Source organism: Psittacula echo (assembly GCF_963264785.1).
Source record: "Psittacula echo genome assembly, chromosome: Z".
NCBI lineage: Eukaryota > Metazoa > Chordata > Aves > Psittaciformes > Psittacidae > Psittacula > Psittacula echo.
The window spans coordinates 74142295-74158026 of NC_137742.1; the positions used below are offsets into that span (position 1 = coordinate 74142295).

General features: G+C 41.3%; 1 protein-coding gene across 1 annotated transcript in view; it reads left to right on the forward strand.

Moving 5' to 3' along the window:
* SHB (SH2 domain containing adaptor protein B) overlaps window positions 1-14697 on the forward strand; it is a 61576-nt gene extending 46879 nt beyond the window's left edge. Inside the window, exons 5-6 of the mRNA XM_080637594.1 lie at window positions 2743-2862; window positions 13587-14697. Coding sequence (XP_080493720.1) covers window positions 2743-2862; window positions 13587-13770 — 304 coding nt within the window. The 3' untranslated portion in view covers window positions 13771-14697. The remainder of the gene's footprint in view (window positions 1-2742; window positions 2863-13586) is intronic.
* The last annotated feature ends 1035 nt before the right edge of the window (window positions 14698-15732 follow it).

Sequence of the window (15732 nt, forward strand, 5' to 3'; positions counted from 1 at the left end):
CAGTTCTGTCAGCTCCAAACTCAAGTTCTGGGGGAGTTCCCTGCAGTGAATGTCTGATATCCACAAAGGTGTCCTCTATCCTGCCTTATGATTACCCTTCCACTTGTACAGATTGGCTTGTGTGATCGAATGACCCGCTGTACTGTGTTATACCAAAGGTGCAGCCTCACAGAAGGGGCCAGAATCCTCTGTTACACAAATAATAATAATAAAAAAAAAATATCTTTTTTGTGGACCAATTTGCACAGGTTACACTGATAATTTCTGAGCACTGTGAAGCTAATGGATTCACACAGAAAAGTGAAGAAGTCATGTCTTGATGTGAATGTGCTTTTTGTGAGAATACTTTGTTCCTGAACATGCAAGTGGACAAGTAGATTATCAAGTTTCCCAAACAGGGAGAAATACCAAGGTGTAATAATATATCGAGAAAATACTTTTAGTTGTTTAGTTGTGATTAAGAAAAATGTAACTATGAACTTAGTAACTCTTGGATTCAGACGAGTTGAATGAATTTGGTCCACTTCCTCAATAACATTGAAAAGAGGAAAGTATGTTCTGCTGTTTCTATTGTATTCTTGAAAGTGAATCCCTCCCAGCCATATGTACAAGATCTGGTGACTTCCTGTTTTGCTCTGACCAATTCAAAAACAGAGTAGTGTTGTGCATTATATGAGCTGTAATAACTTATTATACTTACTGTATAATTGATGCAGCTGTCCTGTCTTCAGCGGAGCTGCAGTGGAGCTGCAGCCACTTCAGCTGCAGCTGAAACCTGGCCATTGAGAAAGTAAGGGACATCAGGAAGAACATTCTATAAACTACAGTCAGGATGCTTTCGATCCAGGGCAGAGATCCTGATCAAGGTTGAAGTGTGTGATTATGTTTGAATTTTGCTATTAGGTTAGAACTGTGTGCCTGTTTTCCAGGATATATTAGAAGGCGCGCATGTCTTCAGGTTTTTATGCCTCATGCTTTTGCATTGGTATCTTTCAGAAGCTGTCATTTCAGTGTTTTGTCTTTGACCATCTGTACAAATACCTGTATGTTAGCATTTAAAAAAATAAACACAACCAGGGCAAACTGACCCACTACAGTTGAAACAACAGATTTGTCAGGAACTTTAAGCTGATTATCACACCATGCTTATCTTGCTACCTAGCTGGAGCAGTCTCAGTGTCCTGTTTACATGGGCATAGGATTCACAAGCGATTACACTTCTGGCTACTGCTTTTTACTCTCGGCTGTAGCCAAAACAACTTCCATGGGTCACTTGTGAATCAGCAGTTCTCTTCATACTTCACTGCTTTTCTTCCAACTTGTTTTAAAAGCAGGTTTTGCTTCCTGAAACCAGCCCTGCATTCTTTTTCCGTGAATCTCTCTGACAACTAGGGAGCACCAGATCTGAACAATAGATGAAATAATTCCTTCTGAATGTCAGAGTCCAGCGTATCTCCCTGGTTTTGACTGGGTCAGAAAAAAATATAGAAATAGGAAATAGATAATGAGAATAATTTTTAGACTGTCCTAAAACCATTTTCTGATTCACACTTAGAGTTAATATTCTTCCCTTACACTCAGAAGACACATAGTATTTAAATTACTTACTCAGAAATATCCTTCAGCAGTAAATATCCCATGGGAGATGGGAAGAACACCACCTGAAAACATTTGCATATGTGTCTCTACTTTATTTGTGAAGTGATGGAACTGTCAGGGAATTCTCTTTCTAGTCTGCCATGAATATACGTATTTATAAACCTCTTTTTTAGCTTTCTCTAATGAAAACTGTGGTTGGAGCCAGGCACACAATGAATTTCTAATTTGTGTAGCACATTCATCAGATTTGGCACGGAGCTGGCGTCAGCACAAGGTCATTAAGAGCAAGACTTCCGTCAAAGGGATCTGTCTGGTCTATATTCACCTTTTAGCTGGAATGTCTCCCTTAGAGTAAGTTCAGCAGATAAATAAAATTACAACAAATGGAAAAAAACTTTTTTCCCAAGGCCAGTGACAGTTCCTGGTAATAACACATAGCAACCATTCCTGATGTAAGCATTATCCTGCTTAGGCAGACATGGTAGTGTCACATTGTGCGTCAAAGTGCATCTGGCAACTGCAGGAAGGGAGAGATGTTCCTCAGAGATGTGACTGACCCAGTGCAGGACCAGGCACATTACATTGCTCTGGAAACTTAAGAGAAGAGTCAGTGTTCACTACTGTGACCATGAGATTTTAGTTGCTGATGCAGAGCAGCATGTGCTGAGGAGGTTCTTTGTTTGCAGTGGTCAGTTTAGTGAAGGACCTACCTCTTCTCTACCAAGTTCCTTTCTTCCCTGAATTGATCACACCCACTCCACAGATCCACCAAAGATTTACTTTAAGTGCTCTGATTTGTCACAGCTATGTTTAGAACAAGTGTCTTCATTATAGATTTTCACACTTTATCATTCTTCTTCTTTCTCAAAGATTTATTTTCGCAAATGTTTTCCACTGTTAACTTTCATATTCTTCAGACGCTATTTTCTTTTAGTTTGCTTTTGTTTAATTTCTTTTTGTTCTTTTGTATATTATTTGAAATATTGATATATCACAGATAATGCAGCCAATGTGCTTTTTATTCATAATATGGATTTAAAAGATATCCATGTGATAGTAACCATTATTCATACCTTAAAGAAAAGAAGTAGTGAAAGGAGTATGAGTCGGAATGTGTGTATTAATCTCTCTGCTTTTTCCTAGATGGTATCATGGAGCAATCAGTCGGACGGATGCAGAAAACCTGTTACGCTTATGTAAAGAGTGTAGCTACCTTGTAAGAAATAGTCAAACAAGCAAGCATGACTATTCTCTTTCACTGAAGTAAGTACTTATCAGTAAAACAAAAAAAGTAATATAATAAATGTAAATTATAAGCTATAACTTTTCTGGTACAAGAATAGAAAATGATCCAGTCTTTTGCTACAGTGGTTCAGCTGAGAAGGGCCCTCTGTGAGTTTGAGACTGTCAATGCGCATGATATATAGTGACAATCACTGATTTTAGGACCTTGCAATTTGGGGATGTTAAGAGATTTTTAGTCTTCATTTGGTGCCTATTTAACGAAATGAACCTGCTGTTTCTGCTTCAGGGTGAATAAGCAACTGTATTGTTTGGGGATTTTATTACTTTTGCTTCATACATGGAAGGAAAGCTTTGTATGGTTTACTGTGCTACAGCTGTACAGTATTGCTACAATTCTTGAAAGTAAAAAGCCCAGGATCAATAATGAAAGATATACAGAATTAGGAAATGGCATTGTTCTAGTCTCAGTGCTGCTTTGAACTTGCTACACCTACCTTAGGCTGATTAGGATACATTACAGATGTTGGCTTCAGCATGTCATAGAATGGTTTGGGTTGGAAGGAGCCTTCAAAGATCATCTAGTCCAACCGTTCTGCCAAGGGCAGGGACATAAGTTCACTTGCATTTCCAGCAGAGGAAGTTTCCAGGCACTCCATGCCGGAGAGCAAAAAGCCCCTTGACCTTTGTATAGGCTTTATGTCTGCAAAGAGAATTGTTTCCTTTTCTTTCCTTGTTACAGGATAGGGTCTGATGTGGAACCTACCCTTCCAGGTAGGTCTGGGACACAAGCCTGTTTGATTTTTTTGCTAGCATTACTCCTGCCAGTTTGGCTTTTACATAGTTTCTTAATAGATCTGTTCTGGAGACACATTTTACTGCCTGGGAATGATGGTGAAAGGTACAACTCTATAGACAGCAGCAAACCTAATCTTTTTTACATTCATAAGTTCCTTAGAAATAAGGGGCCATATCTACTCTACCTTGGTTTAGTCTGCCGATCTAAACAAGTGAATTCCAGATTGGGTTTGTATCTCCACTTTGGATTGAGTAGAAGTGCATGTGCTGTGTGATGATCAAAGAGATTTCAAGCTTCTGTGTTCTTTCAGTTTTGTTGACTTCACTGAATTGGCTAAGCCAGTGTTCAGGTGGCTTCTCACTCTTTCCCATGCTTCATTTTTGAGTGACATATATAAGACCCATTTCACCAGCACAGATATATGGGTTGTATCAAAGTGCTTAAATAAGGTGTGCATGGGGTAGTTGGCAGAGTTAACCATAGCAACCATCCATCCCCTCTTCAGATTGTATTGAGGATGTGTATAGCCCACTTCACAGTGGTGACTCCACTGCTGGAAGTAAAATTATTTCTGTTTACAGAAAAGTGCTGCTGAAATATTCAATTGTAGACTTAGTTGCTGCCTGATGTCACTGGCAGGCAGTTAATGTCCATGATGATCACGAGGATAGAGTAGGATATGCAACTGGACTTCTCTTTTTAAAAAATCATAAAAGAGCTGCAGGCATTGGGTTGCTGGCATGAGCACTGTTGGAGTTGTGTGCAGGTGCCTTATCACACTTTGATAATGCCAACTGAATATAAAACTCTTTTTAATCATAGAATCAACCAGGTTAGAAAAGACCTTCAAGATCATCAAGTCCAGCTGTTGCCCCAGCACTGCCAAGGCCACCACTAAAGGTGGTGACTAAAGGTCACTAAGGGTCTTGTCTACATGGTTTGTGAATACTTCCAGGAAAGGTGATTCCACCACTGCCCTGGGCAGCCTATTCCAGTGCCTGACCATCCTTTTGGGGAAGAAATTGTCCCTAATATCCAGTATAAACATCCCCTGGCTCAGCTTAAGGCTGTTTCCTGTTTTCCTATTGTTTGTTCCTTGGGAGCAGAGACCAGCCACCTCCTGGCTCCATCTTCCTTTCAGACAGTTGTAGAGAGCGGTAAGGTCCCCCTGAGCCTTCTCTTCTCCAGACTAAACACCCCCAGTTCCCTCAGCCATTCCCCATCAGACTTGTGTTCCAGGCCCTTCACCAGCTCCACTGCCCTTCTCTGGACCTGCTCCAGCACCTCAATGTCTCTCTTGTAGTGAGGGGCCCAGAACTGAACAGAGGATTCAAGTTGCGGCCTCACCACTGCCCAGTACCAAGGGATGATCGCTGTCCTGGCCCTGCTGGCTGCACTGTTGCTGATACAGGCCAGGATGCTGTCTGCCTTCTTGTCTGCCTGGGCACAAGCTGGCTCATGTTCAGCTCCGTCAGTCAGCACCCTGTCTATGTGTACATGTGCACACACAGAAATGTCGTTCCCATAGTCCCTGGACTGCCCTTATAAAGGTTTGTTGAGTTCACTGAGTCCATGACATTGGGCTATAACAACATGATTGGATTATAACAGTCTTTTGGGGCAGGAATGATGGTTTGTAGTGCTGGATTCCTGAATACTGAAGCCAGTTCTGATTCCATCACTGCTGCACTTTTCCGGTTAATTCTTCATTAATCAAAGGGACATGGGTTCCAATCCTTAAATCTGGAGACAGATGCCATAAGGTGCCCAGTGTCCAGTGATGGACATATAGCCACCATAGGCATACAACCAAAGTGACAATATATACAGTATTATGTAGCTGTTAACGTCATATAGTTTAATTTATTGGCTATTCTTACCTGAAATCAAATCCTCCTGAGGCACACACTGGAATTTCTCATCCTTCTTCATTACCCACCATGTGCATCCAGGTCCTATTGCAAAACCCCCTTAATCCTACCTCTTTAATGTTTTGATTCAAAAGCCATATGCCATAACTTAACATAGACGGACTGTGACTGAATTGTGACTTTGTGAGCTGAAATGGCAGAACTATATCAGCAATGCCTCAAGGCTGCGTATGGGACCCTAAAGGTCTCTAGATCAAGTGCTGTGCAGACTGATCCACTCCAGACGGTAGCAGGCCCAAGCATGCCTGTCTTCAGGTTCTCCTTATCATTTAGCCGGAGACCACTACTACTAGTGTGCTACACAGCAGGTGTGCTACACAGCAGGTCTTAAGTAGTCTGCAGAGACGTAAGAGCAGCAAGGGCTTTTATTCTGTGACAGAACTGAATGCCTGCTATCCTTAGTTATTTCCAATGCCCCTTCTACTTGAAGTCTATCTGCCCCTAGCACCTGCATGCTTTGTGCTTTTTGTCAGTGCTAGATGTGCTAGTGCAGTGGAAACTAGACACAATGTATTCACCATGGGCTGTTGCACAGCACTTTGAAAGCCTTACCGAACAAGATTGTCCTGAAATCCTTTGCTTGGGAGAAACCTGGTCATGTGGTTTGATTGCCGTTAAAGCACATAGCGCCTTCTCTTGGCTTGTAACCAAAGGGAGGGGGCTGAGTTTTGAGGCCACTGCTACTGTTGTATGTCCTTGAGCTGATGTGTCTATTCAGATAGTAGGTTACTTGTGATTCACAAAAAAAGCACATCCTTGGTTACATTTCTTGCCAGAAGCAAAAGAGAGGAAGAGAACAAAGGCCTCATAGAAATATCTGAAATAGAAAGGTTTCCTAGATCTTAAGCATAGTATCTCTCAGCTTCTCCACCTCTGTCAAGTCTCATGGCTTTCTGCTTTCTTTTCTGTGTTGTTTCTAAGAACATACCCCCTTCTCATAAGGTAGGAGAATTGCCAGGGTAGAGCACCAAGTCCTCTCTCAGCTGTGTGGTCTCAAGGAAAACTGAATGAGACCTTAAGGCCTCAATGTCTGTTGGTTGTGTGAAAACCAGCTCCCAAAAAAGAATGTTGCCAGACTTGAAGGAGCAGGTGGAGTTGTCTTGAGCTTGGACCCTCCACGTGAGAGGCTGGAAGGCTGTCTGATTTATAGGAGGGAAGGGAGTACTACCCCACAGCTGGGCACAGTAAACTAAGTAAAACCTGTTGGTGTAAGGTTCAACAGCCAAACTGAAGGGGTTCACAAGAGGAGAACTAGGACGTATACTGGATTTGCCTCTCCTAGAGTCCAGCTTTAATGAATATTTTCTGCACTAGAACACTAGAGCTGCTTCTGGGTGCCCCTTAATTTTTAATTGTAAAAATTTTAATTGTGCCTATTTCCCAGTTCAGCTATGTTGAAATGGAAATTCAGGCAACAAGAGCCCTGAAACAATGGATATGGTCTCTGCTATGATCCTGCTTTGAACATGGGAAAGCACTGCTGAAGATTAAGCTATCCAGGCTTGCTCTCGCAGTGTATTGGACTAGAGTCCTAAAGTGATTATCAAATTTGTCCTTGGTTACCTAATTGAGTTTGATGTCTTGCTGTTACTTTCTTTGTTTAATAAGTTTGAGGAGAAATTGCTTCACTGTTTAAACACATTGATTAAAAATTATGACTGGCTGCAGAAGCCTTAATGAAATACTTTCAAATAACCACAGTCACTTTTCAATTGCTAATTAATGTACTCTGAAAAGCACATAGCCATCTGTAGCCTGCATCCTCCCATTAGGCTGTGGGATAGGGATATATCAGCCTGTGATAGAGACAGTAAGGGACAGGCAGAATATCTGTATGCTCACATGAGTGACTACATGAAATAAAGGATTACACATAGTGAAGTATCTGTGAGGGAGAGATAACATGGAAAATATTATGGAAAAGTTGAATTTACATAGAGCCACACACATACACAGGAATGAATTCACAGTTCCCCCTTGTGCTGTGAGGAGCATTTGACTATTAATTGTCATCTCGTGACAAAACCTTTAATCTGTGTTGAGAGCATACTCTGCTGTGAATATGACTGATTTGTATGCTTATGAGGGTTGACTAGAAAAAGGCAGTGAATTACAGTATGAAGTTTCTGGCACTGTACTACTAGTGCTGTCACTGCAAAATGTGCAAAAATTGTTGTCACAGAACATTGTTCTGGGAAAAATAATAATATGGTCTTTGTTGTGTAACTGCATAAATGAACAACATTAAAGAATAAAAAGGGATTTAATTTAGTTGGGTTTTGGTTGTTTGTTTGTTTGTTTTTTCTTTTGTTTTAATCATGCTGGAAATAGGTTGTCAGGAGACTGACAGAATTCTGGCTATAATGGGAAAAAAATAGACAGGTGAAACTGGCTCTTCTAAAATGCAGTTCCAAGTCTACCTGAATGATACAGGAGCCAAAGGCACTTGTGTTTGAATAGGTAGGAGCATGACCTTTTTCCATTTTAGTTTACTAAAGCAAGGGTTCCAATATCTGATTGGTTGATACTGAAATCCAATGAGTTACTTCTGTCATCTGTGGTTGCATTGCTCGATCTATGACACTGTGTTTTCTTTATTATTTATTATTACTAGTCTGATGTTGGCCTAAACAGTAATGATAGGAACAGCAAGGATTTTGTCAATTCCACAGAACTTCAAGAAGCTAAACATCTTTACTAACTGCATAACAGTGGATGGCAATTGATTATAGAGACTGGGCTCAGTAGAGTGGTCTTCCCACATACTGAATGCTGTTGCAACACTGCAGCCCTTGCTAGTAGGGGAAGAGACATGGTTTGGTGGAGACATGGAGGCAGTGGCTGTCAGATATAGAATGACAGTGCTGTGTATTCTGTGCTTGAAAAAAAAAAGGAAAAGATTTTTCAAAGTAGTCACTTATCTGGGGGGTGAGGGGGAATAGTTTTTCAGAGGAAATTTTAATTTATTGCTTTGTTGCTGTAGGTTAGCATAAAGCATTATAGGTTTTGCTCAAAGTGACAGCATATAACATAAAAATGGAAGGACATTTCAGAACGAAAAAACAGAACAACAAAACATGCTGCCTACATTGCTAGAATCTTATTTTTATGATGTTACTGTAAAGTTGTTGATTTTTCCTTGTCCAGGTGACATTTCATCAAAATGAATGCAGAAAATCTGTTCTAACAAAATAGCATTTTCTTCAGCAAAATCAGTGTTCAGAAAGCTTGGCCAATTTTTCTGATTGTGAACATCAATGGTCTTTCAAAATCATTAACATTTTATGGAAAAAAATTACTAGGTTTAATATCTACTTAATATTTCTTGAATGTTCTTGTATCTCACTTCAGGTATAAGTTCAAAATAAAGCACAGTCTTATGAGCTGCCTGCACAATTCCCTTCCCATCCTTACTGGCTTTTGAAAACTGAAGGAAAATGTGTGGGAAAGCTGTAATTCAAAGTCGCTTGGTTTTATGGTTGTGTTGCAAAACATTTTAAGCAAGGTGTGACTGTTAGTCATGTATCAAGTATTGTGTCTGTGTAAACATCTGTGCTTGAGAATTATAAAGCAGTTTGGTGCAGGGATTAGCAACTAGGAATTCTCCTGTTTTGTATTTGAAATCCATGGGAATAGTTGCAGTAAGGAAAGGAAGGAGCAAATACTGTCTGTAGTGCAGAATTATTGCAACACTTGAGAAACCACAATGGCATTCAGAATTCACATAATAACAATATCACATGACTTAGGTCAGGTCCCAGCATCTTCTCTTGCAAAATGTGTATGTCTTACTTCTTCAAAGCACTGGCTTTTATCAGTGTTTACATATGTGAACTTGGGATTGCTGTTTAGGTTCTACTTTTTTAAAACCTTGGGCCTGGCAGGTTCTAATAGTTATTGCTGTTGAAACGGGTGAGAAATCAGTATTCCAAAACCAGGACTAGTTACTATCAGGCATATGTTCTGCTTGTACTTGTTCAAGTAGACTCCAACAGTGCTTAGAAAGCTAAGCAGAAACTGATTTACAACCAGTTCAATCATGAAGTTTTTTCTTCATTGCAACCTGAAATTTCATCAGTCTTCCTACGTACTGAAATCAGAGCTTAAATCTAAAAAGTTTGGAGGAGAAGAAGACAGAGGGGTACGACTTCTAGGCTCCCTTCAGAACCGTGTCCCTGTAATCGTAGTCACTCGTCTAGCAGCAACAGGGCTGTTAAACAAATGTAGATGCCTTCTGCCCTAGCCAGTTACTGCTGGGGACCAATTCTTTATGAGTCCAGGCATACCAGAAGAGAATGAGGATGACTGAAGATTACTGGTAACTGAATGAAGACAACCTTGCAGATTTTCATCTGCACATAGCCAGTTGACTGTCGAATTATCTGGGATGTTCCACAAAGACCGTGGCTAGCAGTTGGTTTTAACAGGAGATCTATATGTAAATAAGGTCTCCCCTTATTAGCGTTTTGTGTCTAGCTTGAAATTGAGGTGGATTTTGTGTGCTCTCTTGTGAAATAATGGCACAAACCCCACATTTTCAATTTCAGGAAAGTTTTACTTGGGAGTCCTGACATTTTTAATTTCACAGGTTTCTCTGATTCCCTTTTTTTCTTTTTTTAATATATTTTTTCTTCAATAGTACATTTTTACAAATGTTTCAGACTAAAATTTTTGTTGAACTAGAAGCTCTACTTAGTGGCTGCAGATATACGAATGGTAAAGATTAGTCATAGAATCATAGATCTGGTTGGGAATTGACCTCTGGAGGTGTCTAGTCCAACCCTATGCTCCAACCAGGACATGCGCATCAGGTTGTTGAGTGCTTTATATAGGCCAGGCAAATTTGGAAAACTTGTAAGGATGGAGTCCTCCTGATCTGTCAGAGCCTGGTCCCAGGGCTGCAGCACTCTCATAAGAGGGAAGTTTTTCCCTATGTCCACTGGGAACTCAGCTTGTTGACTCAAGTTTCTGTTTTCTCTGTAACTCTCCCATTTAGCCAATGGATGACTGCAGCCTGACACACTCCATCTCACCTTTTCTTCTCCAGACTGAACAGACACAGTTCACTCAGCCTGTCCTTGTACATCATGTGCTTCCACCCCTGGAACCCATGTGTTTAGTGGCCCTGCTCTGGACTTGCTCTGTTGTTGGCTTCTCTTTTTTTATGAGCAGCCCTTGCACCAGTTGCAGATACAGCTGCAGCCTTACGAGTGCTATGTATAGGAAGTACTCACTTTCTTCCAGCAGCTGGCTACACTTTTGCTACACAGCCCAGGCTTCAGTAGGCCTTCATGTTGAAGCATGTTTTTGCGTCCTGTCCACCACAATTCCTTTTCTGGCCAGCCATGCCCGAGCTTGTACTGCTACCTGCATTTATTCTGTCCCAATTCTTCCTTTCTGATGGAAGCTTTCTATTTGCCTTGGAATTCCATCAGGCTGCTATCCATAACTTCTATGTCACATTCTTTCTTACTCATCTTCACAAACCACGTGGCCTCCTAAAAAACTGACCTGTCATGATATCGAAGAGATGCTTTTTGTTTGTTTGTGGAATTCTGGCAGCCATAGACATCATATATTTTATGACTATGTACTACCCAGACCTAGATACAGTTGTTTCTTAGGGAAGCAACAGCTGTCTATTGTGAATACATAGCTTGTAGCAGTTTGTTTGCGTATGTTTTCTTTCTGTTGCAGAATGGGTATGTGTCCTTGCCCTTTCTGTATTGAGGTGCATTTGGTAGATTGTTCTCCAGTTCTTGCTGTACTCCTGAAATAAGCATGCACCTGGGATTCCATTAATTTATCTTTTTAAGGCACCTTGTAGCAAAGCAGATGCATAGTGAACTGAAGGAACAGAACAATACATCTGTCCTCATAATAAAGTATTTAAAGATGCCACCCTGGTTTTAAAAAAAAAAAAAAAAAAAAAAAGAAAGCAAGCCATTATGATTCCAAAGAGATCTTTTTTTCTGGTAAGGAATTTATATTTAAAGCATGATTTTAAGTGTGTAGAGGTATAATTACAGTGTCTGTAGTAGTTTCTGCTCAACAGAAAGGGTCACTTTGTCAGAGAATTGTGGAATACGTCTGAAAGATATGAGCTTTATAGTGCTACAAGCACTTCTGGAGGGAATGCTACCCCTGCTAAGTAGAAAATGGCAGATTTTAGAAAAGCTTCTTTTAACATGGCATGATTTGTTTTCCTGCTGTAGCTTTCTGTGTCATCTTATACTGTTTTTTTGTTGCTGACAGAGATCGACTCCAGTTTTTAATACTTATATTTGTCCCTGGACACACTTGGAAGAATCAGTGGTTTGGAGCCAGAAGTTAGGGAGTGGGACATGAAGCAAGCTGTAAAAACCCTCTACCTAGGCCTTATTTAACATCTTGAAGTGTAAAAGGTGCCCTTTGCTTTTGTTTTGTTCTGGCTAAACTCTATACTATTAAAATAGCCTGTAAGACATGCTTAAGACAGCAGACACTGAAGAGTCACTGCTGCGAAGAGATGAGGTCAGCTCTACCACTACTGTACTATATGGCAGTGTGGGTGCTATCCCTCAGAGTGACATTATGTTGGATGAGTTGCTTTTGCAGAAGCAGACAGGGCAGTTATTACTATGAGAGTCTTCCCTGTATAATCATAAGCCTTCCCTCAAAGAGGCAATGCACTGTGCAGGCAGGTCATCTAGGAACTGAATGTTTCTGAATGCTGTTGTGCTTTAAGCCCAGCTGGTAACTCAAAACCACGCAGCCGCTCACTCACTCACCGTCTTCTTACCTCTTGCTCCTGGTGGGGTGGGGAGGAGAATCAAAAGAATGTAACTCCATGGGCTGAGAAAACAGCAGTCCAGTAACTAAGGTATGACACAAACCACTACTGCTACCACCAATAATAATAATGATAAGAGAAATAACAGGGGGAGAGAATATAAAACCAAAAAGGGAAGAAAAAAAAAATCCAATAAACACAAGTGATGCACAATACCGTTGCTCACCACCCACCAAACAATACCCAGCCCGACCCAAGCAGAGATCTGGGCCTCCCGGGTAACTCCCCCCAGTTTATATACTGGGCATGACGTGCTGTGGTATGGAATACCCCTTTGGCTAGTTTGGGTCAGGTGTCCTGTCTGTGCTTCCTCCCAACTTCCCGTGCTCCTCCTCACTGGCAGAGCATGAGACTGAACAGTCCTTGATCAGGGTAAGTGCTACTGAGCAACAACTAAAACATGGGTGTGTTATCAGCGTTGTTCTCAGACTAAGCTGAAACACAGCACTGCACCAGCTACTAGGAAAGAGAAAAATGACTGTTACAGCTGAACCTAGGGCAGGCGTGGAAGTCACTGACTGGTTTCTGCCTGCAGAAAAGCTTCAGGATAGCAGCCTTTGCACAGTAGAGGGCAGGTGAAAGTCTTTATGCCATTGATGTTGGGAATGGTCTCATCTGTGGAAGCTTTCCCAGCTGAAACCACCAGATTCTGCACAAAGCCATGCTCTGAGCAGATGCTGTGAGGCTGGAATGGGTGTTGTCTGTCCCGCGGATAATAGGACAGAGTAGGGAAGGCCTTGTTTCATCTAAATGAGGCTCATGGCCTGCCTGTGTGTCTAATGAAGAGAGCCTCAGCCCTCTGGCAGGCCAAAACTAATGATACGTTTTAGTCCAGAAGTAATGATTAGCTGTAGTGAACAGTAAACAGGGGAGCACTTGGGTAGGACGGGAAAGGAGATGTGCTGTAGCACACCTCTGGATCATCTCCAGCCTTGCACCTGAATCTAGACAGCATATGGGATGAAAACAACATACTGGGTTAGGCTGCATGTGTGTTGCAGTGTCCTTGGGGGTTTGCAGGCTGTCATTGTCCGTCAGGGTCTGGCCACTGTCTTGGCTTGTCACTCAGCAACTGTCTGTACGTTGTTATCCTACTTTCCCTTCCATGAAGGAGAGCCTGTTGTGGTTCTGCTCCCCTCTTCCCTATGCACAAGCATGAACTAACACTTTGCTTTCCTTGCAGGAGCAGTCAAGGTTTTATGCACATGAAGCTGATGAAGACCAAAGAGAAGTACATCCTGGGTCAGAACAGCCCTCCCTTCGACAGTGTTCCTGAAGTCATCCACTACTACACTACAAAAAAGCTGCCTATCAAAGGAGCAGAACACTTGTCGCTGCTCTACCCTGTCGCTGTGCGGACCCTCTAATAATCTAGTCTCACCCCTTCCTGTGGATGGGAGGTGAGAGGTAAGCTGGGTCGCACAGAATTCATTGCCAGAGTTCAGTGCTTGAGTCTGTGATGGAGTGGCAGCCTTTAGTCTTGGGATTGTGGGCACTCTCTAGAGTTGTGTATGGTACTCTTATGCTGCAGGGTGCCTCCAGAACCAGGCTTCTATGTAACAGAAAGAAATCTTATTTTAAGACAAAGAGAACAGACAACCTTCACAGAGCTTCTCTGTGACTGAAAGTACTTCCCAACAGTTCTTCCTCCATGTTTTGAGAAGGATCAACAAGTTCTTCTCAGCAGTAAAACACCAGCAACTTTTATTCTCTTGCTACCCTGAGAAACTTCTTCATGTGAAAGAGTAACCTGACTCTGAGGGACCCCAGAGTCCCTTGGTGGACCTGAGAAAAAGCTGCTTAGCAGGCAAGTCCCTGTGGCGCTGCCCACTTAGCCTGGTGGGTTTTGGGGGATTTTTAATGCAGTTTCTTGGGGTAGTCAAATGTTGAACTCCTATTAGGCACACAATCTTAAAATAATTTTGTAAAAGCAAATCATGGTCAATTATTTATGAAGATGGAATGTAATGAAAAAGTAATTTGTTATATATTTTTATCCTTTTTGGTAAAATAATCTCTTAAGGGTTACTGTATTCATTTGCAAGTTTCACTCAGATGCAGGCAGCTAATTCTGTTTGGTGCAGTTAAACAGTAATGTTTTATGTAGTTAAGAATGAGGCATTTTAATATATGGGTTAGTATTTATGCATGTGGGTGGTCAAAGGCTTTTATAAAGCTTTGTAGGCAAAATCTTCACTTGCTCATTCATCTGTATCAAACAGTCCTACTGAGATAGCAGACTAACAAGTGTGTGTAGTACTGCCTTTCCATAGGATGATATTTGCAGCTGTACAAATGAGAACTTTGGTATGTAGCAGAAATTTGTTTTTCTGGTGTATCAAGACATTTTTGAAACAAGGTCCCTTGACACCTACCTTCTGGCCAGTGTTCAATTTCACCATAAGCAGAAGCCTCCTGCTGTATTTCAGTCACTGTCAGCCAGAACCACTGCACAAGCTGCTCTGAACCTTAGTCCTGCCAACTCAGTGCCCATCTACATGTGAGATATTTTCTACATGCTCTGTGTGCTCATTCAAGGGGATAAATGAAATACATATATATATATATATATAATTGTGCAGAAATTAGAACTGGACAATCCTGGTAGTCCTTATTTTGTGCCATTTCCCACCTGTGTCTAGAATGATGTGCATTAACCCATCAGCTGTTGTAGTAGCAGACTGGTGATACGCATTATATGTATTTTACAGGCTGCAATAGGAGTGTGAAATTGTGTGTTATTTAATTCAGCTTTCTTACCTACTACTCTTCCATTTTATGTATGCTTAGAAAGAGGTGCACATAGCAGAATTGTAATGGAATAACCACTTACTGCCTGTAAAAAATAGTGCTTCATTATATAGTCTAATCTGATAAGAACCTCAAGGATGTCCTGTATAATGTCACTGGTGATGAATGTTCTGCTTCCTTTTAAGCTTGCCTTGTTCTTTATGTGACATCCAACACAGTTTGAACCGAACTGGATCATGTATGTGAGGAGCCTATTGTCATTCTGTGCAGCAACAGTAGTGGGTCAAGCTGCAGCTATCTCACCCAGAATTTGAATCTGCATTGTAATAGGCTCTTGGTGGTTTTCTGAGAGAAGAGTGGCACAATAGAGTACAAAGAGACAACATTCCCCTCCAATAAAACCAAGCATCCCCTTTTTCACATACTCACCTACACTTGCCTTTTATTTCGCTAAAGTCTTTTCAGAACTCTTCATTCTCCTCCTAACATCACCCAATTGGTAAGAGCATACTGGCACTTTTAAATCAGCACATTCTTCTTCCACCAAAGTAGGAGTACATGAGGGTGGCAAAGCTTGC